General features: G+C 39.9%; 1 protein-coding gene across 10 annotated transcripts; it reads right to left on the bottom strand.

Moving 5' to 3' along the window:
* Positions 1-422: 422 nt before the first annotated feature.
* Positions 423-21684, bottom strand: LOC103476702 (pleckstrin homology domain-containing family A member 1-like). Of its 10 annotated transcripts, XR_535537.2 has the most exons (14): positions 16232-16934; positions 12991-13047; positions 12840-12885; positions 10324-10421; positions 9785-9916; positions 8490-8630; positions 7627-7695; positions 7033-7097; positions 6846-6909; positions 6597-6686; positions 5338-5411; positions 3049-3123; positions 2111-2323; positions 1906-1996 (listed from the first exon to the last, which is right to left on the bottom strand). XR_535537.2 is itself a non-coding variant. In XM_008429208.2 (12 exons), the coding sequence occupies exons 2-12, from the start codon at positions 16370-16372 to the stop codon at positions 1628-1630; spliced, it is 1272 nt and encodes a 423-aa protein (XP_008427430.1). In that variant the 5' UTR covers positions 16373-16454; positions 21557-21684; the 3' UTR covers positions 423-1627. The 10 variants fall into 10 exon arrangements, 4 of the variants coding, with proteins under 4 accessions (XP_008427430.1, XP_008427427.1, XP_008427429.1 ...); XR_535535.1 differs by having other exon boundaries at positions 2111-3123; positions 16232-16939; XR_535536.2 differs by having other exon boundaries at positions 2111-3123; positions 5371-5411; positions 16232-16937.
* Positions 21685-23207: the final 1523 nt, after the last annotated feature.

Genomic DNA, 23207 nt, shown 5'->3' with positions numbered 1-23207 from the left:
TATATATATATATATATATTATTTTTTTTTTTACCTTTTACACCCTGAGAAACAAATAATGTTCAACACAATGTAGAGATCAGCTGTCACTTGGCATCAGCACAGCATTTCTTTAGGAGTAGTTAAGTTTGTAGTTGCAGAAAAATGTAGATCTAGATATTTTTATGTATGCTTAATTAATCTATTTTATAAATCACTTTGCATAATGTGATAAATGTAACAACTTTAACCATTTTTTATGAAAAATAAAGCGATTGACTTAGTGGAGTAATGTAAAGATTATTCTCTCCACAGGAGGGCAGTAGGGAGCAGCTATAACTATCTCAGAGAGAGAGACAGAGAGAGAAATTGGCATTCAAAGGATGCCTCTACAGATTGGTTGTATTTTCATAAGTGAGACAAGCACAACTCTCACCACGCAGCACATTTTCAGTGTTTATTTCTTTCAAGTCATCCACTTAATAAATAGAAACAATTCAAACACCAGACTGAAATGGGAGTGAAATAGCTTGAGTCTAGTAAACTGAAGTAAGACAGGCACTTAAAAGAAAAATAAAGATGAGTGTGCATTATCTAGTAGGATTACAGTGATTTTTTTTTTTTTTTCAATAACACCGTCAGGTAGCTGCTTAGAATTATACTGAAGGTACAGATACAAGAAAACTCAAATCTAAAAGCATTTAAAACAAATCTGCCAACTCAACAACAACAAACAGGTCTGTAAATAAACAACAACACACAAACAAAGATCACCTGAAGAGTGGTTGAGATATCTGCATGCAAATGAAGCGAGTGACTAATTTCAGTGTTTTTATGTTTTCTGTGAGGTTGAGGTGTGGGGGTGACTCTTACCGTTTAGTTCAAAATGCACACGAGTTGAACGCTTTTTCACCTAAAACGCAGCAAAGCACACAAAGCAAGGCGTACGAAAATGTAGTCTGAAGAAGAAGCTGATTCAGCCTCTGATTTGATTCTCTATAAACACCGACTAGAGGCGGGAGAAAGAACAAGTGAAGGCAGCTTTACACGTTAAGATGTATGCAGCTATAAATGCAGACTAAACTCAAGAGACACTTGAAAACAAAGAGGTCAGTGGAAGATTTTCAAGCAAGAATACATTTGGCTTCTTACCGTTTTATCCAGTGTCAGTTTGTTTAGTGTGAATGAACCGGGATGTCTAGCATTAGTGGATTTAAAAAAACAAAACAACAAAAAGCAACTCTAAAGTTTAAAAACCCTTCTCAGACACAGAGGGGAAAAGCTTGTATTGTTCAAAGCTTCCTTATTTAGTTGGCACAAAGTAGATTATCAAAAAAAAAAAAAAAAAGATCTCTGTGCCTACGTGTGTGAAAATGAAGCTCTGACGCTGAATTTCATTCAGAACAAGTCAAACGTGTAGCTTGGCTCGGACCCCGTCCAGAGTCCGGGAGTTTGGGTGAACGCTGGGTCAGAAGAGTGCGGGTCGGCGGTATCGATGGAAGCGCTCCGACGATGAGTTTGTGTTACAGCTTTGGTTTAGCAAACCAAAGCCCGGGCTCACGGTGTGTCCTGTTTATCCGAGGGGCGGCGGGGGAGAGATCCCTCAAGACACGACGGAGGCTTTCAAAGCCCAGCTCAGAGTCGGTGGTCAGACCTCGCTCACTGGCAGATCCTCGTCATCAATGTCCAGATGGGTCTGGGGCGCCTGGGGCTCGAAGCTGCTTCGACGTCTCCACGGCGACTCCTCGGAGCTCGCCACGGTCATGCTGGCGGGAGGCTGGGAGGTCACTTTGCGAGGCGCGTCTCCTGCAGGGACAGGCGTGCTGGCGCGTGGCTGTGAACAGGGCGCGGCAGCAGGCTCATGAAGTGCTCGCTGTCCCACGCCAGGCTGCGGGCGTGCGCCGCACGCGACAGCATCGGCCCGCTCTGGGTTGCATGGTGGCACGGCAGGTACGGGCGCGCGAGGGACGGCGGCAGCCGCTGGGCTGCGGTAGAACGCGGGACGGTTGCCGTGTTCCTGCGGCGAGAAGAGGGAGGCGGGGGAGGGAAGGAGAGAGAGGGAGGCTGCCGTTAGTGACTAAACGCATCTCGGCTAAGGGTAGAGTAATTTTAAAAAGACTGGATGAAGCACCGGCAGGTGGAGTCTGAAGCAGCCAGAAGGTTGTGGGAGCTGAAGAGTGTGGAGTTAAGACTGGAGATAGTGGTGGTAGTATTGGTAGCGGGGAGAGAGGAGTGTCAGCGGGTTTAGGTTGCGAAAGGAAATTGAAAACAAAGAGCCTTTGGAAGAAGCAGTGGTTGGTTGCCGCTTAGTATTTCACAGCTTTTCATAGTCACTTTTCAGTCTCTGAAAGATAAACAGAAGCAGGAGAAGAAAGAAAAACACAGCAGAGGCGGTGAAAAGCAGAGAAGTAGTCGCCGCTGAGCAGCTGGCGGAGGGTTAGCAAGACAAACATGGCAGCATTAGCGCTGCAGCGGGAGCTTCTGGAAGTTTCCAGAGTTTCAAACAGAACTTCGTCTGGCACAACAGCGCGGTGGGACGATTTGTGCCTCTGCGAGCTTTACGGATCTGAAAAAGTTGTTGTTCCTGGGAGAGATGTGTAAAAAGACTTAAATTCATCTTTCATTGCAGTAGATTAATCATAACGTCTGTGAACTTTTCATAGAGAGAGAAGGCTGTTGCAGTAAAATGCGAGTTTTAAATGTTTTTACACATCTTTAACAGGCGTTCCAGCAAATTTGTCCAGCAGTATTTATCAGAAGAATCATCATATTGAGTCAAAATGTCCAAAAGCAATTTGAGCTCAATATTCAGGGGAATTTCAGGAAGATCATCACTTTTGAAACAGTCAAAACTTATTAGTAGGAATATTTAACAATTTTATAAATCTAAAATATCGTGACGCAACTCAACATTCGCAAACAACCCCAAGTCTGCGGTTCTGCACACGCCGATTCGATGATTAAAGTTAGCGTACACGGGTGAAAACGTTAAGCGTTCAGCACACACAGGTACACAGAATCAACAGGTGAACACGCGTCTCGAAAGAGAGAGGAAAGAAAACGACATACAGGCAGCGGACAGGAGGGAAGAGGAGAGACAAGCAGGATGTCACACATCTAAGACAGGTACACAGCTGCAGCAGGCTGCAGAGAGAACAAGGCAGGGAGGGGAAGAGAAGGTGTGAATGACAGTAACAGTGACAAAGACAGAAACAGTATTTACAGCCGAGCTGCCGGGAAAGTTCAGACAGTCACTGTGCTCTACGCCTGTGCAAGGTTCATATGAATAGATGTACAGCTACATATGCAGACATTTAAACGTCAGTATAAAAAGGCGAAGACAAACAAAAAGAGCACAAAAAAAAGAAAGAAAAAGGTACATTAAAGTGAAGATTTCAGCTATCAGATGTATGAACTGCACAGCTTCAAATTCCTCAATAATATAGTGCTAATAAAATGATCCCATAGGTCTGGATTTAACAAAGAGAGTCAATTATCCTCCTTTGTTCTTTTTTTAAAATCAGCCATTGGATCTCTTGTTTTTCTTACTCAACGACTGCATGCCACTCACAAGTTGCAAATAAACCATATGACATATTTATAATTGGACAATCTTTTAAATAGTGATACATTTCTATTCACTAATTAATCCGACCACAGAGGATCCACAACGTATTGTAAGAAAGATGAGCAAAAGAAAAGAAAAACAGAGAAAGGAGGTAAATGAAAGAGCATCAGGAGAAGGGGGGGCATAGTGAAAGGGCTTGCTGAGTTATGGCAGCCATATTTAGGATGCACTTACAGAGGTGTGAAAAAGTATTTGACTCCATATGGATTTCCTCCGGTTTCTTCTTTTTGTTTTGTCACATTTACATTTTCACATAACCAAATTCTACCTCCAGAGAAAGACAAACAAAACAAACGGATATGAAGAGAAATTTTCAAATGATTTTCAAATGCGATCCAAACCAGCCTGGCCTGACGTGGAAAAAGTATTTTCCTCCCAAACCTAATTATGTGTTGCAACAAGTATTTGCAACGCCGTGGGGGAAATTTTGGTCCACTCTTGTTTGCAGAATTGTTTCAGTTCGACCACATTAAAACGAGATGCCTCTTTAAGGTTACGGCATAAATGCTAACCACTCTCTTGTTTTGTCTTTTTCTTCTAGCAGCCATTTAGAAGTGGACCTGCTCTGACCGATGTCCTCACCACTCCTCGGAAGGTTCGCCACTGGCTTAGGTTTCCCCCCCTCCGTCTTCGCTACGAACTCTGTGATTCAGCCTTAGAAATGTCCGCCGCTGCTCATGCTTCTTTTTCATTATGTCCGGACAAATTACGTCGCTATTTGAGATCTTGAAGTGATTTTCTAAAGGTCTGGTAATGATCATGTTTGGTTGTGAAATTGAGTCAGAAAGTGTGACTAATCAGAGTTAGTTTATGAGGTTCATTCTGAAGAGGCACGATTACATTTTTTCTTCTACACAGGCCTAAGTTGGTTTGGACATTTTATTTATTTATTCGGGTTATTTTTTGTCTGACATTAAAATTTGCTTTGTGAACTGACAAATTTAAATGTGACAAAAAAAAAAAAAAAGAGGGAGCAAATATCCTTTCACAGCAGCATACAAATTAAAAGGGGAAAAAGAAGAGCACTAGATAAGCATTTAGACCTTAGCTGCTCTTATGGTAGCCATTTTCACACATTCAATGCCATCCTAAAAAATATTCAGTTTTAAACTTGTACTGTGCGCAAACAGAGACATGCACAACATGAACTCTGGACTCTTCGGTTATAGAATATCAATTATGCAGACGTAGCTGCAAATTTTCCAAAGATGAGATCTGCAACTTCATGTTCTTTTCCGTTTTATTCATCCGTTACTCCTGTGAATTCATTCCTAAAACAAGTTGGCCGTTTTTAAATGATTTTAAAAACAAAAATTCAAAGAAAAAGTTGACTTGAGTTTTAAAACTCTGCATCGGCACTAATAGCAGAACATTTTTTAACTACCGACCCTGAATATCATCAGGGATGATGCATGTTTTCAGAAAAAGTTAATATTTTCATAACGTAGGCCTTTTGGCTCCTTTGTGCTCTTGCCAGATTCTTCCCCCTGTTCCCTTTCATATCTTAGGAAAATGCGAAACCAAAGATCACCTACTGCAGATTTTATAGAAGAAAAAGCTTAACCTGCAGCTGAACATGTCTCATGTTCAATGTGTGAAAAGAGCAAATATCTAACAACCAAAGCGCCAGCCAGTGAGAGGGGGGAAGGAAATCATAATAATAATAATAAAAAAAGTATTGGAAAGGTGAACTTATAGTTTGCAAGGGGGATTTAGACGAGCTGACATACGTGCCGCTGCACTCCCCGATTCGAGATGTATACCTCTGTATACAGGGGTTCGACAGCCGTCTGGCCTGCCGCATCTGCAACAACACAGTGCACAGCAGTATTAGAGCAGACGGGCTGGGGGTCCCGATGCGACAGGATGGAGAGAGAGAGAGAGAGACAAAGGAAGAAGAGGACAGCAAGAAAAAAAGAACAACAGCTGGAGAAAAAAAACAGAGATGTGGAGCACAGAATGATTCCAGTGTAACCAGAAAGTACCAACGGAGGTGTTGATTACTTCGCTGGCACCTTTCAGCTTTAGCTGCTTTTTTGTGACCACGTTCTACGTGGTTCGCATTCAGCTGACGATCCAAAATACAAATCTCTAGTGACATGCGTCATCTGCTGACTGTTTAATAGATGCCACATTTTAAGAGGACACTTCAGTAAAATGATATGGATATGGTTTGTGATTGGTGATGAGGGGGGGTGATAAAAAATGGATTTACGAGTCTCTAGGAGCACACCGCAAAATTACCTTATTAAACACAATCGTTTTTTTGGCTTTTTCTGCCTTTTCTTTTTTTTTTTAACTAAATGCGTTGCAAAACTGTTCATACTCCTGGAACCTTTTCCTGTTTACAACCACAAATTCTGTTGTAGTTTATTTGTGTTTAATGGAACAGAATAACAAAGTAGAACATGGAGGGGAAGGAAATGCTTGCTTGTTTGTTTTTGTTGTCGTCACCTGAAAAATGTGGAAATCATTTGCATCTTTCTCTAAATCTTTTGAGCTGGAGCTCTCCAGTCACTAACCTGCTGACACTTTTCAGATTTCTATTTGCTAAAATCAGATCATGCATGCTTTTCCTTTCGCTTCACAGTGATGCTTTATGATTTCCATAAACTCCAAAAAAAAACAAAAAAAAAAACAATAAAAATTGTAGTTGTAACCATGACGGAATATGAAAGAGGTTAAAGGTTATAACTAGTACTTCAAGGGACAATTTGAAGGCAGGGTGAAAGTTTCCACACCAGAACTTACTTTGAGCTCACCTGCTTTTAGTTTCTAAACTCCTGCCTCATACGGCATAAATGAAGTTTGTCAAGAAAAAAAAACAGGTTAGTTGTGTCTTGGCTTCAGTGAAATTAACAGTTCATGCTCAAGAACGTCCACTAAAAACAACACACATTAGCATTTCCTCATGAGCTGGTTCTTCCTACCACTAGATGTCAGCGTAATTCTCGACTTCTGCTTGTGTGCGACAGTGAATGGTACTTACTGTGGCAGCCGACCTCCCAGGTCCCCGCTGGGCTACTATCGCCCCTGAGATGGCCTTTATCCAACTGTGCATCTCCACCGGGCTGTCCGCCTATTGGAGACAAAAAATAAATAAATTAATTAAAGTATTAGAGGGAGAAATCCTATGGAGTGGATGTAGAATCCGTAGTTGGTAAAAGTGACAAAATTCAAGAATCTCACAGTCTGACCTGCGACAGCTAAGCTAATTTTATAATCACAGAAAACACACCTGGATATAAAACGTCCTCGATGTGGTGACGACTTCAAAGAGATTATCTCTCATCATGATGTCACTAGAGGGACGCCAGAAACAAGTGAAATCAAATTCGACATCTAGAGCCGATACGATCTGTCTTCATCAAACACAAAGACGTTTATTGTACGCGGCGAGGAAAATGTCAGGGCATGTCAAATACCTCTGTTTGCACTCCTGGACCTTATGAACCTCCTTTAGTGGGATCATCCTCAGAGGCTCTTTCTCCTAAAGACGGCAAAAAAACACCCGCAACAGACGACGAATGTTATTTGGAGGTATTTTAATAGCATAATTACTAAAATCAATCCAAGTTGGTTTCTGTCTGACAAGAAAAATGGCAAACTTCCCTCAAAGCCTGTAATTTTCTTGATTGTTAGACTGCGCATTTCCTTCAGGATGTTGATAGCCAAATACACAGATAAACGTGACAAATAGGGGCTGACGCTGACAAGGACAGGGTACAGGATGTGCAGGTTGTCTTGAGGACAGCTTGTGTGTGTGTGTGGGTGTGTGTGTGTGCGCGTGCGTGTGTTTGTGTGAGTAAAACTGGCTGGAGCTAGCGAGACGTGACAGGACATGTGAAGGCAGTGAATTCCTCAGACTGAGAATAAAACAAGCTGAAACTTGGGACTGAGAGTGATGTTACTCCGCCCACCACTGGGAGGTAAAGCAACTAAACACAAAACGTTTTTTGTAAAAAAAAAAAAAAAAAAAAAAAAAAAAAGATCTTAATTTTAACTTGGAAGTTAATTACCAAATCTGACTTGAAGTAGCTCATAGCGTTTTCTTCAAGGAGGAAGTAGCGACGCTTCCAGTTCCTCATCTGGGAAGAAAACGGATGTTACTTCCAGGAAAATTAAAAGAGAAACTTGTCAATTTGCAGCTGTAGTTGGAACAAAATTTCCTGTATAAATGAAATGCAAAGCAATAGAATTAGCATAAAGTTAGCATCTTATATGAGCGATTCCTTGAGAAAGTAGATGCTAAACTTAAATATTTTTAAAAAGCCACGTGTCCAAATCAAATCATAACTTTTCTGTACTTCGTTCAGCCTTCTTCTTACTTGCTTGAATACTCATTTTGTCTTCAGGCTTAAATGTAGGAATGAACAGTCAACATGGCAACAGGTTTTAGAAAATTGTTTCTTCCAACAAAGCTTCCTATTAATCAGGTTGAAAATTGTTTCATTCAGGTCAGCAGCTCATTGCTTTATGCTTCTCTAACTCTTCCTCAACATAGAGGTGTGCCTGCTAAACCACATCAGCTTTAGAGACTTTACAGTCTTTCACATCCAAGGTGTTTATCACAAACTCATTTCTCATTTGAGAATAATTTGTAGGATTAGTAGCACATAGATGACACTTTTCAACAATGCCCAATCAACTTTTGATGCAAGTCTCTCCCTCCAATATACTGCTAAAAAAAATAAAGGGAACACTTCAGTGTTCACTTAAATGTTAAAGTGTTCCCTTTATTTTTTTGAGCAGTGTATATTAGTGTTTCATATTTAGTCAAAACTTGGAAAATAGATATTTCTGAAATATGTAAAATAAGGACCTGAAGGATTTTCCTGAAAGCCAACATGAAGTCAAATAAAAAGCCGTCTAAAGGCCTCACCACGGCTCCTTGCTTCACACAGTAGCCTGACTTGATGACACTCTGTTCCTGAGCCGGCCTGCCCAGGAAGTACGGCAGCTGGCTGTGGGAGCGCTGCAGCGCCTCGCGCTCTGATCGGTTCGCGCCGTCTCCGCCTTCATGCTGGGAGGGAAAACATCTTATTGACATGTAAAGTTTAAACTTTACAATACAAACACAGTCGTTATTAGGTTAAATTTGGAAACTGATAAAAGTCCTTCACCAAAATATGCGCATACTTAATGTGATATGAAATACTGAACATACGCTAAATAACTGCATTTTTATTTTACGTTTTAAAAGAGCATAATTTTACAGAGCTAAATTAGGACAGATGAAGAAAACACAGTTTGGACTACAAAAGTCCAAACTGTTCTCTGCAAACAATGTGTGTTTTATTTGAAATAATTGTTTACTCATAAATATTTTACTTTTTTTTATTAACTAAAGGATAGACAAGGTCATGCATTTATTTACACCTTAAACAGGATTCCCTTACACAAACTGGTGAAACAAAACTAATTATTTTATTTTTCAGCAATATACACCAGATATTGTTTGTTGCGTTAGTTGATTTTACATTGTTGTATTCCTGCAAAGCACTTTTGAACAAAACGTACAAGTATTATTTATCTAAGCAGTTACTCTTTTAAAAGAAGTTTAACAAATTCATTTTCTATTTGAAAATTGTCAGGAAAATGAAAAAGAATGTTTAGATTATTATCTGAAATGATTGTAATCAAAAGTTTTCAAGGCTTCTCACTGGAGTTGGGGAAAAACCCAGCTTGACCAGTTTGAGTCAGAAAACTTCATGTACACTGAGTGAGAGCGTTTGGAAGAGGAAAGAAATGAATAAAAGAGAAAAGAGAAGAAAGGAAAAGAAAAGAAAAAGGAAAGGAAAGAAAAGGAGAGAAAAGAAAAGAAGAGAGAAAAAAGAAAAAGAGAAGAGAAAAAAGAAAAGAAAAGAAAAGAAAAGAAAAGAAAAAGAAAAGAAGTGTTTTGGAAGCACAGAGCCCCTCCAAATACAACATAACATAAATTTCAGAATCAGATTGGTCTTTTAAGAGATGCATTCAAGGCCACTCACACACAAAGTCTTTTTATTGCAACACTTTCATTATCAATGGAGAAGATTCAGGAGACATTTGATGTGCGTTTTGGCCAAACTTAAATATCTAGAAATATATAATTCTTATTCTCATGTTCCCCCTGAAACTCTGAGAATAGTTTCCCTTTAACACGTGAGTGACAGGTTATTTGGTGGGGCTGATGTTCACCTGGGTTTGGGTTATGATGGGAACTCCACCGATTATGTCCGTCCTGTAGGAAACCTGCTTCTTGGGCCCGACGACGTCTGGCAAAATTTTCTGGTTTTCTGAATTCTGCTGGCTTTCTGACGACTTTGGCACCTTAAGAAAAAACATAAACGTTGCACAGACGGGCGGTTTGTGGCCATTAGCTGCAGGTTAAACTCTACTACATTTCTCAGTACTTTAAGTGGAGAAAACATAAATTTGCATATGCAAAATCTGCCTGAAGTGTAACATATTTTATATCCATTTCCTCTTTGTCAGGCTAGCATTTTATGGAGAACAATGGAAGCAGTCCTTTATCCCAGACCTCAGGAAAACAATACAGCATCCTGTTAGTCATGTTTTGACTCACTTCTAATTCCTTGACAGAGTTTCTTAATCAGTTAAGAGAAAAGGATCAAATATGAGCCAGAGAGGACAGATTTATGTTGTCAAAACAAAACAAAAAAAAAAACTGAGAAGAAAAGGAAAAGGCGAATGTTTTGTGTGCTTGTGTGACTCACAGTGATCTTGGTGGCTTTATTGAGAGCGTTGACCCAGTCGACAAGGTCCTGCTGATCATTGGCCTGAAGGAAGAACTTCCTCATCCCAGCGTTGATGACTAACAGATCATAAAACAGGAGTGGGAACAATGGGAAGGGTGAAATGAACTTTGGTCCCAACGCCTCCTGCACAGAGTGCATTACTACTCCTACAACAAAATATAAACTAAAAAGGCAAAGATGAAGTGTTAATCCAAAACTTTGCCGTTCTTGCACAACAGTGAGTGTCAGAACGGAGCAGTTGCCATCGGTGACTGTGATGATGAAATCAAACTGAGCTGAGGGAGTTTCCCACACAGCTAACAAGATTTCTTTGTAATAAAAAAAAAAAAAAGATTCAAGACCCAACAACTAAATACCACATGTTCGGACTCAAATGAAAGTGAGACACAAACTTTTCCATGTTTTGCATTTTTGAAAGCTGAGTCAGAAGCTGACTGCATGAACTCCTTTCTCTTTCCCATGGATCGTTAAGTTGAGCCAATCAAAGCTTCCTTGTTTCTTCTGCTTCCTTTCCACGTCACTGTGATAAATTACATTACAGCTGCGCTGATTTACCTGTCAACTAACAGCAGTAAAAGGCACAAAGCAAACTCTGTGGCACAATTAAGATCATGCTTTTTGTGCTCCGACTCGGAGCGGAATGACACTTCTCCCTAAATAAATCTGTCTGCTTTCTGGTTAATAAAATTATAGTGTTAACCTTTCTCAAACATGTTGACCTCGTCTTTGAGGCACACCGAGTGTTGAGTAAGTGTTTTTGTCTTTAAAGTAAAGCGCCAGGATGACAAATCTAGGTGTAACCGAGTCAGGTGACGGATCCGACTCAGTTGTAAAACCATGCAGCGTGCTGGTGGGAAAACCTTCAATATTCATACAAATACTTCAAACCCATCCATGAGGCATCCAGCTTCAAAGATCTCTGATCTCGGTTTTCTGACAATGCAACATGCTGTTTGAGCACCGGCTAACTTTTCTGAACACCACTAAGTGCCAGAAGGAGGAGCGGGGGGGAAGCGGGACTCGTGGTTATCAACATGTGCTGCACAAATGGCCTTTCAAAAATAACTTCGTCCAATCTCCAAAGCAAGTCCCAATTAGGATGCTGGCATCCGGCAGAAACCTCAACAAGGCATGTGGCGTGCACGCAGCCGGACAATGTGCGCTCACACGGCAAAGTCAACACGGTCGGCCATTCGTCGCACCGATACTTCCTGTGATTGAGTCGGATGGAAGTGAAGGAGAGAGACGAGTCAACAATAACAGAAAGGAAAGTTTTTGTTTTTTTTCCCTAAAGAACTTGATCTAAGGCGACTGATATATTTACGCAACACGATCATGTTCTCCTCAAAGGTGAGTGACACCAAGTAAAGATCAACAAGTGTGTATCTTTACTGATTTTGGCCGATATCAATTTTTCTTTTGTGTCTATAACGTGTCTAAATATAGCAGAAGAGCTGCTGAGTTGGCACCAGTTGTGTGACTATCGTTAACTGTGAACTTGCAGACATGACCTGGTGGGCGGGTCTTTCAGTCAAACCTCTCTCACAGCAGAGCAAGAGAGGACAGTGGCTAATTATTAGACTTCTGCTGATGAAAATAAGATCAGTGGATAACGTCGGCTTCACATTTAAGTATCAGCCGATCACACATTTCCCAAAATTGAGGAAAAAGGGTCCGGTTTACCGGTGCACCCCTCATGGGAAGACAGGTGCTCTAAAGGAAGTTAATGTCCTTGCTTTAGTACAAACTGATAAAATATAGTTCAATGGCAAAAGAGGTGAAATATTAATATTTTAAAGATTAAATAGTAATCTAACAAAATCTACGCTGAGAATATTTATGTTTAGATTAATTTAGCCTTAAAAAAAGCTACTATAGCAAGTGATGTGAGCAAAAATTACACTTTAAGACATGTTTTTTCTACTATAGTCATATTGTCATGTATGAATATATATAATCATACATTAAACAGCAACATATTACATTCTAACATGATCCAGCATTATATTCAATTCATTAACACTTTTAAAAGCTACAGTGCTCTGTCATGTAGCGTTCATTTATCATTGCTTGTTCTCACTGAACTGACTAAGCTTCTATGGTGTGTGTGTGTGAGGGTGTGTGTGTGTGTTTCAAACACAGCTCTGCTTTTACACATCCTGACGACAGACAATACCAGTTGTGTCTGGAGCCACCATTGTCCACCATGCTGGCTCTATCTTAAAAACCTTCATTGATGGAGCTCTGATTACCTTCAGTAAAGCCTCAGACAAAAATCAACAGAACAGTCTTGTACTGCATATGTAGAATTACAAAGAACCTTTTAAAATGCCATTGTAAACAAAAACAAACAAAAAAAGACTTGCTTCCAACAGGAACTCTGCACTGTATAGAACTTTAGATCAAAATTGTTGATTAAGATGAAACAAACCAAAGCTAAATAGGAAGATGACGATGTTTGGTTGCGTACTTACCAAAGCAAAACTCTGCTTTGGGCCTCTGCTTGGTGGCATCGCTGACCTAAAGATGGATTAAGTACAAAGTTTCACCTTCATATTTAACTAACCTGTATTAGTGAAACTGTATCAGTGTAAAGAAAGTTGCTGATGCTATATTTTCCTTTACCTTAGAGATGTAGGTGAGCTTGAGTGAACCAACACAGTCTGCACCGATGGGCAGGTTCTACAGAAGGAAAGCAAAAAGAGGAATATTTGCACCAACATGCTTAAATAAAAAGTACAAAGACACAAGACTAATGTTGATTTAAGTGATGTCACAATCTGACTGCAAATGTCGATGCAGGATCACAAAATCACTAAACCAATCGGATCGGGAGTTACTGACAATTCCCAATCCTTGTTTTTGGTAGACCTTTAAGCATAAGTTTTAAGTGGCAAATCTTTAGAAATCAAGATCTAGTTTTTTGTACATGTCTTGCAAAACACAAGACATTATTATTTTGGTTATTTTATAGGTCAAATATGGGTGTTCTGCAAAGAAACGACAATCTGCCAATGCCTATGGCATATACTCCTGCAAAGGTCTGAAAATCAGCTGCTGTCCCCTTTTGATCTGCTTTTAGAGAGGGCTGACTGTCAGACCCGTCCACCAGGTCAGATCTGCATATACGTGGTTAACAATAGCCACCCATCTGTTGCCAACTTAGCAACCTTATTGATATATTTAGTAACTTTTCAAACATAAAAAAAACAAAACATTGTTATCGGCCAAAATCAGAGTCAAAGTCAGGAAACGCCTCCTAAATGAGAAGCAGCTGTAAGAGACAAGACTAGCTTCTACTACCTCTACATTGGAGAACCTAAACTGCACATCTGGATGGGCCAGAACGCAGAAGAACAATCGCATTGAATCAAGAACCAGAAGGCAATTTACACCTCAAAGACAAGGAACGCTCGCTTGAAGACAGCAAGGTGCACATTTTGGTCAGGGAGGACAGGCTGTTTGAGAGAGGAGTGGAAGAAGTTATTTATATTAAACGCAAAAAGACAACAGTAAATAAAACTTGGCCTCAGATCAGATTCCATCTTTCTAACACCGTCTCTGCAGGTCGTCATGTCTCCCCAGGTGGTTTTTCAGCAATTCAGACCTTGGAACGTGTTACCAAAACAACTCACGTGAAATCATTAAAGACATGTTTGGATCATCAGGCAACAATGAACCAAACACTGAGTTGAGTGTGACTCTTGTAATAGTGGCTCTGCTCATGTGATTTTTCTAACTTCAACTCAAGGGCCTCTTTCTTATACGAACATGGTTCTGCACTCAAGAAGCTTAAGAAGTGAAACATCGTCAAGAAACGAGAGAAGTTCAGCTGTCTTTATTTAAACACTGGAATATTTTAAGAGACAAATGATCAAAAAGTCAATTAAAAACAAACTGGCTAACTCAAGTGCAAACTGCAGTTGAAAATGGCAAAAGCAAGATGCGAGTTGACCGAAGACTTTAGCCGTCATGAGTCGAGTCAGAAATGTCTCTACAAAGTGATAAAGCCGCGCAAATTTTTTGGTAGCATGTTGTCATGTTGTGGTTTCTTAATTTAGCAGACTGCTGCTGCTGCAACACAAGAACAGCATCTTAACGTTGACCTTAAAAAAACCAAACATGTACCGCTGTCAGAAAACGGAAGAACTGAAGAGGCGACAGCAACTGGAAGGTCACTGGAGTTAACAGATATAGGATATAAGTTTTAAATAACATAACAATAATAGAGTCCTAAATTAAATGAGATCAAGAATCTATGTAGGCAGCACTCATCTCTCTGAGTGTTTAAACCTCAGAGAGATGGCAAGGAGGCTTTTTTTTTTATTTACATAGAGGCTTTTTCTATGTAAACAAAAGCTTTTTTTATTATCACTTTAGTCATAAACATAAATGATTCATAAACACACAAAAAAACAAGGTGCCCAAAAGGGGCAGAAGGATAATGTTTCTAAGTCCAACTCTAAATTTGCAGGATTTAACAAATTACCTTCAATATGAAAGAAGAAAAGACTTTTGTCCAAAGTATGTGTATTTATTGAGTTATGTAACAATTGAAAACATTTTATCGCATTTTCTTTAACAATAATTTCTAAAACAGTAAATATTTTTATCTTCCTGGTAGCATTATTCTACAACTGAGCTCCAGGAACACTATTTTTAGCCTTTAGTCTTAAAACTGTATTAATGTTCTGCAGTATTAAATATTTTTGAACACACTTTAGCGAGGTTTTTGATTTTTCAAAGACATTTTATAATAAACTATGTCTTTAAATTTATAGATTGAAAAGTTTATATATTCAAATTAGTTTTAAAGACAAATTATCATTATTATAAAAGTTTTTTTTATCTAAAATGATGCTCATTTTACGTAGTTTTTACAATTTTTGAAGGTTGCCTATAAATCAAGAAGGTTTTCTATTAAACAAAACAAAACAAAAACTTCTTGGTTGAATGGAAACTTTATTTAATCAAGTATCAGACTGCAATTCCGACTTGGTCGATGCCTGGCCTTAAATGACTGATTGGAACATTTCTAATTGTTGAGGTTGAAGTTTTAGCTGAAAATAAATACCCCATAAAAATCTCTGCGGAGCACGACTGTATAGTTCTGCACAACTTTACTTTGGCTGCACTCCATTACCATCGTTTTTACTGCCTCGCTCTGTTACTGAAATTAGGAGATCCAGATTTAACATCATTAAAATTTAAACTTTTGTCAACCTATAAAAAGAGGACTTAATAATTTAGCATTTCTCATGCACTGCATCATTTATGGAAACGTTGCATGACAAGGCTCTGACAGATACACAGCAGATCAAAACCAGCATGAGTGCGCGCACACACACACCCACACCCACACACGCCCACATGCGCACACACACAAATAAGTAAAAAAAAAAAAGCAGGAGTGTGAGTGGAGTTCCTCAAACCCTCATCCTAAATGATTTACAGCAGCGTGGGCCAACAGCTAAAACCCAGACACACTGTTTGCCCTCAGTTAGTCCTGGGCCTAAAATATGCGCTTCCCAATTCTGTCAGCTAGAATTACATAATTACAAGTTCTCCTGTCCTCGTGAGGCTGCCAGGCGATGGAAACGTTTACCGTACTTAATTCTGTGCTCATGATGAATGAGAGAGGTTGGCTTCAAGTTGCTTTCAGCTGCAGGAAAGCTGATCGTCGCCTCAGATAAATGACACATGGCATTCGGCTGCTTGAAATGACCGACGCTCCATCGCCAGAAGCCTCACAACAATCTGCAGCTGCATGAATTGCTTCCTTTTCTTCTTCTTCTTTTTAAACCATACTCGTTTCTTCCCAAGATTAAAGCTAAAGAGCTAAGCTAACACCAATAGCTGCGCTTACCTGAGGGTTATCCATGAACCACACCAGGCTCCCCTGCTGTGTGTCCAGGATGAAGTAGCGTCGCAGGAACTTGCCGCTGTTCTCGTTCTCCTCGATGTCCAGGAAACCACAGATGCGGTTCTGTCGGTCCACATAAGGCATCTCGCCGCCGGGACATTCCCCGGCCTCGTCGGGCCAGGAGCGGAGGAGGAGGAGAGGGGGCGACCGGGATCGGGGAGAATTCCTTTGGGACACACAGAGGAAGAGAGAGAGAGAAAGAAAGAAAGAAAAAAGAAAAGAGTGGAAGGAGAGATTTGTAAGGCGGGAGAGGGTGGTTGTATTTCTCCTTCCTTCGTTTTGCATCTACTGTGGTCTCGCTGCCACCTGGAGCTCACCAGGCACCAACCAGAAAGCAGATCATGTGACACTAACCACAGCCCGCCCTTTTATCCTTTTATATCAGCCTCACCCACTCTCTCGTCGTCTTTTTTTTTTTTTTACTCTCCTTTGGCCTCTTTTTTTTTTTCCTGTAACACTGTCTCTCTCTCTCATACTTCCTCCGCGCTCGCTCTCTTTTTTTTCTCCCCCCTTTTTGCTTTGCAGTCGGCTCCTTTTTCACTTTCCGAGCTCTCTCCTCCCAAATGCTCACTCATCTGATTTGGCAAGCCTCTGTCCAACCCCTTCTATCTACTCCCTCCTTCAGCTCAGCACTCACTTAACCATAGAGAGAGAGAGAATAATAATAAGCAGTTGTTAACCTGGCAAGTCACATCCCTAGGAAAAAAAACACACAAAAAAAACAAACCTTTGTACGTTGTTAATCAACAAAAAAACCGAGTCGATACTCGACGCGTGTGACTGCTCACATCTCAATGTCAAAGCTCTGCGTGGGTGGGTGCCGAGTCACTGTGGACATATTGTCGCATCAGCCTGTTTAAGCTGTTGTCTTTTTGGAGACCAGGCCTGAAATATGGGACTGATGTGTGTCGGTGGAAGGCAGAAGATAAAGGGGCTCTTTCTCCGCAACATTATGTGCGCTGTGTGGGTGGACAGGGAAAGATGGTGGTGGCGGTAGAGGGGGGGGTACAGAGGGGACAAAAGGCTTAGTTGTTATGCATGGATTCTGGGCTGTGAGCATCTCAGCGAGTCCCTGCGTCCCGTTTGACACTCGGGCAAGAGAGAAGGGGCCGCAGTAAGAAGCAGCTATCTCAGCACAAAACAAATACCGACTGTCACGAGAGAGGCGGACGGGCTGAGTAAGTGCTCCTGTGAATCCAGATGCCAGGGGCGGATTGTGGTTACAATCCTAAAGGTGAGGAAGAAAACCAGAGCACCCTCTACAGCGACTGGATAATGTCGACCAGGTGTTTAAGTTGAATTTGCTTTCTATAAAGGTGGATTCTCTTTGCGCTAAAGTCAGATTTTGACTGAAACTCAACAAGCGCGCTGTCGGTCCACAGCTGCTGAAGTCAGAGCCAGGAGTTTGATGTGTAGAGTGGCTGCACATCAAACTATGCAGGTGTGACCATAGTTGTGATTGAGATTTTACTAACAGGCTTGTTTTGACTGGAGGTCATATTAACATTTTGGAGGAGTCCAGTCAAAGTTCCCGACCTGAATCTGATGATGAATCTGTGGGGGAAGCTAATGATTAGGGTGATGGCAAAAAAAAAGCCTTCCAACCGCAAAGACCAAAACACAATCATCTCAGTTAAAAGTGTATAAATTAAGGCTGGATGATAAACAGATTTTATCGATTAATCAAATTTTTGGTTTTGAGGATCCATCTGGACATCAATATTGCAAAGCAGATCATTAATGCCCGTCTGGTAATTGAAAGGCTGGAGGCTTCAAACTTCAGTAACATGGCAAATACGTCTGGAGAAGATGATTCCTAAGAAGTCAAAAAGGCAAAAGTGAAAGTGTTGCTCGGATGTATTGTATCTCTGAGGCAGACAAACAGGAAAAGCCAAAGGGCAATTACACCGGCTGGCTCCACTTCACACCCAAAAACAAGTCTGGTACAAAGAATCAAAACTATACAGTACCAAACTGTGAAGGGGACCAGCAACCCCAAATTACAACATTGTATATGAATTAGTCTCCACATTTCACCAAGTGGTGTTAATTCAAGAGGATTTTTTGCTTTAAAATAATTTATTATTTGAACACCCAGACTGAAGGTGACAAAACAAGCTGGTCAGAATCCATGGCAACCTACCACGCCAACTTAGCAACAAAATATAAGATGGAAATATTTTGATTCATTTGAACAAGTTTCATTTTCCAAAGTGTCGGCTTTGTGAAACATTGTTATGTAGCTTACAATGTCTTGTATTTCTTTTTATACAGACGTGGAGTTCAGTTTAACAAACCCCATTATTTATTTATTACCAGCTATAAATATGATCGGCCTTATTTTTTTTTTAAGGCTGATCATATTTATAGCTTGAGACTCAGCCCTCTTAACAAATAACAGGTTGTTGGTTTCCATGAGCCCCACTTGAGGTGTAGGCGACAGTGGTTCTTTCCTCCGTCTGACCCAAGAAAGACTTGGTGCTGATGAAGCAGCTGCGTTTCTGGGTCAGTGTTTGCAGAAAGAAAGCATCGGTTTAGAAATGAAACCGGTTTGGTGGAAAGAAAAAAAGACCCTTTCTTTCCATTAAAGTCTTTCACTTTCTATTTAGCGCACATTTAATGAGTCTTTTCAAGATCAGAACTACAACCACTGACATGATCTTAAAACCCTGATGCATAGTAAGTTATTTTCACACTTCTCGGTTTTCTATTAAGAGTGAAATTTGAAACAAATTTGGCCGGAGGGGAAAATGGATCAACTCTGATATCTGGCTGATTAATTGGAATATAAAGATATTTCCCATGGTGAAAGACGTCACTTGTGTCAGGAATTTTTGTAGCCATGACTAAACAGAGTTTCTGTGGAAAAAGTCTCAGTCATTTTACCATACTATTAGGCACACACTTATGTGTGCCTAATAGTATGTTTTCTTTCTACCAAGAAGGGTTCTTTGCAAGAGACATTTTAAAAACAAAAACAAAAAATGGTTTCTCTAATAAAAGGAGCATGAAATAAAACACATCTGAGAATATTAATCTGCTTTACACACCCACATAGTCTAACCATGATAAGACATTGATTTGATCAGACTAGCTTAGTAAGTATGTTGCTTCCATCCAATTTTCATGTAACAAATTCTTTACTAAAGGAACCCAGCCAAGAAAATGTTTGACAACCTGCCTGATTGTAGCCGCATTTCAGACTCCGGGAGAAATTCACATTTATTTTTTTGTCTTTTGTCAAGAAAGAAAGGAAAAAAAAAACATTACCCACTTTTGATACTTCTAGTCTCTCATTATGGGCAAACTTAACACTAAAACTTGTTTTCAAGTTGTTTTCAACAACAATGAAAAAAGAAAACTAGTAGTAAGGGCTTATTTGGTGATACTTTAGCAACAGTGTTTAAAGGTATTCCTAAAATCATCACAATATTATACATTACATAAAAATATTTAGCTATTTTAAAGACACTATCCAGGCATGTATTGTTGTAGATGTTCACTGAGAGTAAAAAATAAGAGCTCAGAAATCATCCATGTCATCAGAAATGGATGATCAATCTCCACTTCAGCAGTTCACAAAATATGTTTGGTTGTCGTTTCTGTAATTGCACACACAAAAAAAAATCCTTGATCCTTGTGTGTTTTTGGGTTAGCAACATCACAAGAAGCACATGAATCAAGCTAATCAGCTGATTCTGGAACACAATGTTATGGGGGAACAACACATTTCAATATCGTTTCCAAATCATTCGAGTTGCATTTCAGAATCAACCGTATGTGTTTGATCCAAAACGTGGCTCTAATGCCCAAACCATTACTGCTGCTGCTGCTGTGGGTGTTAACAGCTGAAGCAAACAGTGACAATTATCATGTTCACAGATTTAGTTGGCATCAGTCTGTTTATATTTTGGTTTGTACATATTTGCAACTTTTAAAGTGAGTAAATATCATATTCTGCGAATCGCTTAGAAGAGTTCCTGATTTACCAGCGAAGCGGCATGGCACGCAATCTGTACTCACAGCTTTACTTCATTCGGACAGGTCCTCTCTCTGACTGCTGACCGATTGATTTTTTTTTTTCTTACTTTTTCCCCTCATTATAAGCCTGTCCTGGGATCAGATCTTAGTGATTTTATTACAAGAGAGTTAATACAGATCACAGAAGATCTGACAGTAAAATCTGCCTATTCGGTTGTCCTTATTCTCTTTCCAAAAAAAACTGATAATTACTTCTGAAAGAGAGATTTGATTAAAAACTAAAGCTCCGCCAATCAGAATTTTGTAGTTGATGAACAATCCTATGTTGGTAAAGCTTTCCACAGCCAACGTAAGGTCTGTAAACTTGATTGATTAACTTGTGTACATTTTGTGCTCCGTTTGTCCAGTCTTCTTGTTATCTGTACCTTCTCCAAAGTGACGTTTTAACACGTCAATGATACTCAATGTAGCTAGTCTCGAGTCTTTTTCTCTTAACAGGAGCATCCACACTGAAGAGGGTTGTTGTCAACTTGATATTTTAGTACTTAGCATGGTGGGTTATGAATTTCAAAAAGACTTTATTTTTTACCTTTCCAATTTGCTATCACTAGCAGACTATGGTGAATGTGTATTTGGCATCAGAACGCCTCTAAAAAAAAAAAAGCACTAATAAAATAAATGAGGGTGTAGTAGAGGCAATTTACCGTCAAGGCCTTGCTCCCTGGAGGTCAAAGTGCAGGAGTAGGACAGGTGGGTTCAGTTCAACTTTCTGCCCATAAACTACTTTTAACAGAGCAGATAAGGCCAGCAGGTTTGATTGCCATTACAAAGCTCCTTTCAGTTGAAAAGGACAATCAGAATGTCAAAGTTAAAATTTATTTTGAATTGCAACCAACAAAAAGACTATCTGTCCGGGAGTTTAACTACCCAAACGCACGAAATAGCATTAGAATGATAGTGAGCTAGTCTTGGTTAACATTTGACCATTTAGATTACCATAACCCATTGAACAAATGTGTTAGCAACAAAATGAACAGCCAGAAATGGTTCAGGTTATGTTAGCTATCTAGAAACAAGCTAAATGACTCACAAAATACATCCAATAGTGTAAATGTCCCACCTAAAACTATCGGGAATCTGCTGTGGGAACTACAGCTTGCGTTAACACGGCTAACAGAGATGACTGGGGTTAGCCCGCTTCGTAAAACATTAGAGGAAAATTAACAGAAAAAAAAGCTCAGAACAGTTAAGTTAGTGGCTTTCCATATGAGGAAAAACATAGTTTACCTCCCAGCGTTCAACTTCCTACCAAGCGGACGTAGTCTTGGGGTTGTTTAGTCTGTCCTCTGCGCCGCAGCCCTCAGCCCATCTCAACAGATCCAGAAGACAACAGTCATACTGCTGCTCTAGGATGGACACAGATCGTCTGTTGCGAAGATGTTTACTCTGAGTTTGATTACACTGGATTACAGCTGCGACCTAATCGGAATGCATGTGAATGAAATTAAATTTTACAATATGAGTGACTTATAAACGCTTTACTGTGACCTCGCTAAAATATTAAGTTTTTCAATTTTCAAGTTTTGAGACACTGTGAAACTGTGCTGTATTTTAATTTTGTATGATATTTAATTTTTTTTCCATCTCCAGAACTTTTTTGTAGTATGTTGCATTTTTTTTATCAATTTTTTTTTATCCATTATGATTTGTTGAAATACTGTATAATTTTAAGGTACTAATTGAAAACAAACTAAAAATGCAATATTAGAAAGGTACTTAAAAAAGGATTGGAGTGAGATATCTTCAACCTATTTTTCGAGCAAACGTATGAAGGGACTCTGTTAATATGGACGGTAAGCTTCGTAGCAATTTAGCGACCCCTAGTGTTTAAAATCTGAAATCATATTAGCTTGTCTTTTTTTTTCTATAATTTTGCTTTTACATTCTTTAACTTAGTCGGCATTTTTAGATTAATCAGTAAAAGTAACATATCTTACTTTAGTTGACTATACAAGTGTAAAAGTTATGATGTTATAGGCTACATCAGAAATTAGGCCGTAAGGAAAATTTTCTCGCACCAATTTTTTTTCTCTTGTAACTTCTCAAACTGCGGTCTTAAAACACAAGACAAACCAGTTAAAGCTGTTATTCGGTAGCTATTTTTTTCTCACAGGCGTTGACAAAACAGGAACGTAAAAGCAGTTTGCAGGGGGACGAGAAGGAGGGGCCCCGGCATAGGCTGTTCATAAAGAGAAGTTTCACTTTGCTTCACTTCTCCTGGCGGGCTGACGGAGGACGCGACGATGGAGGACGAGGAAGGAGACACATACCCAGAGATGAGGCGCTTTACTCAGCTGCTGCCCTTCCCCAGATACCGCTCCCAAAGTGACACCTCAGGATTTCGCTCCAGAGTGTTGTTCAGGCTCCGGGGAGCCCGCTCAGGTAGGAGACGACACTGCCTGACCCCTGGTTCAGATACTATTGGCAGACAACGTTGTGTTTGAAAAGGACAGGTGCATCCATTTGAACAGGCACGTTACTGTAACACTTTTTTTTTTCACCCTTGTGTGGCTAATTTTACACTTAGTTTTCCAAGATGTTTTTTTTTCTTTTCTTTTTAGTTGACAAACCAAATGTCTACTAAAGCATCACACTTGCAGTAACTTGAACACATCCAACTTAAAGTTTGTGGGCTCTACTATTGTTTTCCTAAATCATAATGAGGATGACACACATAATGGAAACTTTAAACAAACTGACTTTAAGACACCACTTACGGGCTTTTTGGCCCTCATCTGCAGTAGAAAACCCACTCAGGGTCCAGTGGCAGAGTATCAAAATGGCTTCAAAAAGACAGGACGAATGCACTAGCGGTATAACGCCTCAGCCATTGTGGTAACCGCATATTTATCCTCCGCATCTTTCTCAAATGTCAGTG

The sequence above is a fragment of the Poecilia reticulata genome, linkage group LG15, assembly GCF_000633615.1.
Source record: "Poecilia reticulata strain Guanapo linkage group LG15, Guppy_female_1.0+MT, whole genome shotgun sequence".
In the NCBI taxonomy this organism is placed as follows: Eukaryota; Metazoa; Chordata; class Actinopteri; order Cyprinodontiformes; family Poeciliidae; genus Poecilia; species Poecilia reticulata.
This window is presented reverse-complemented; position numbering and strand designations above follow the sequence as displayed.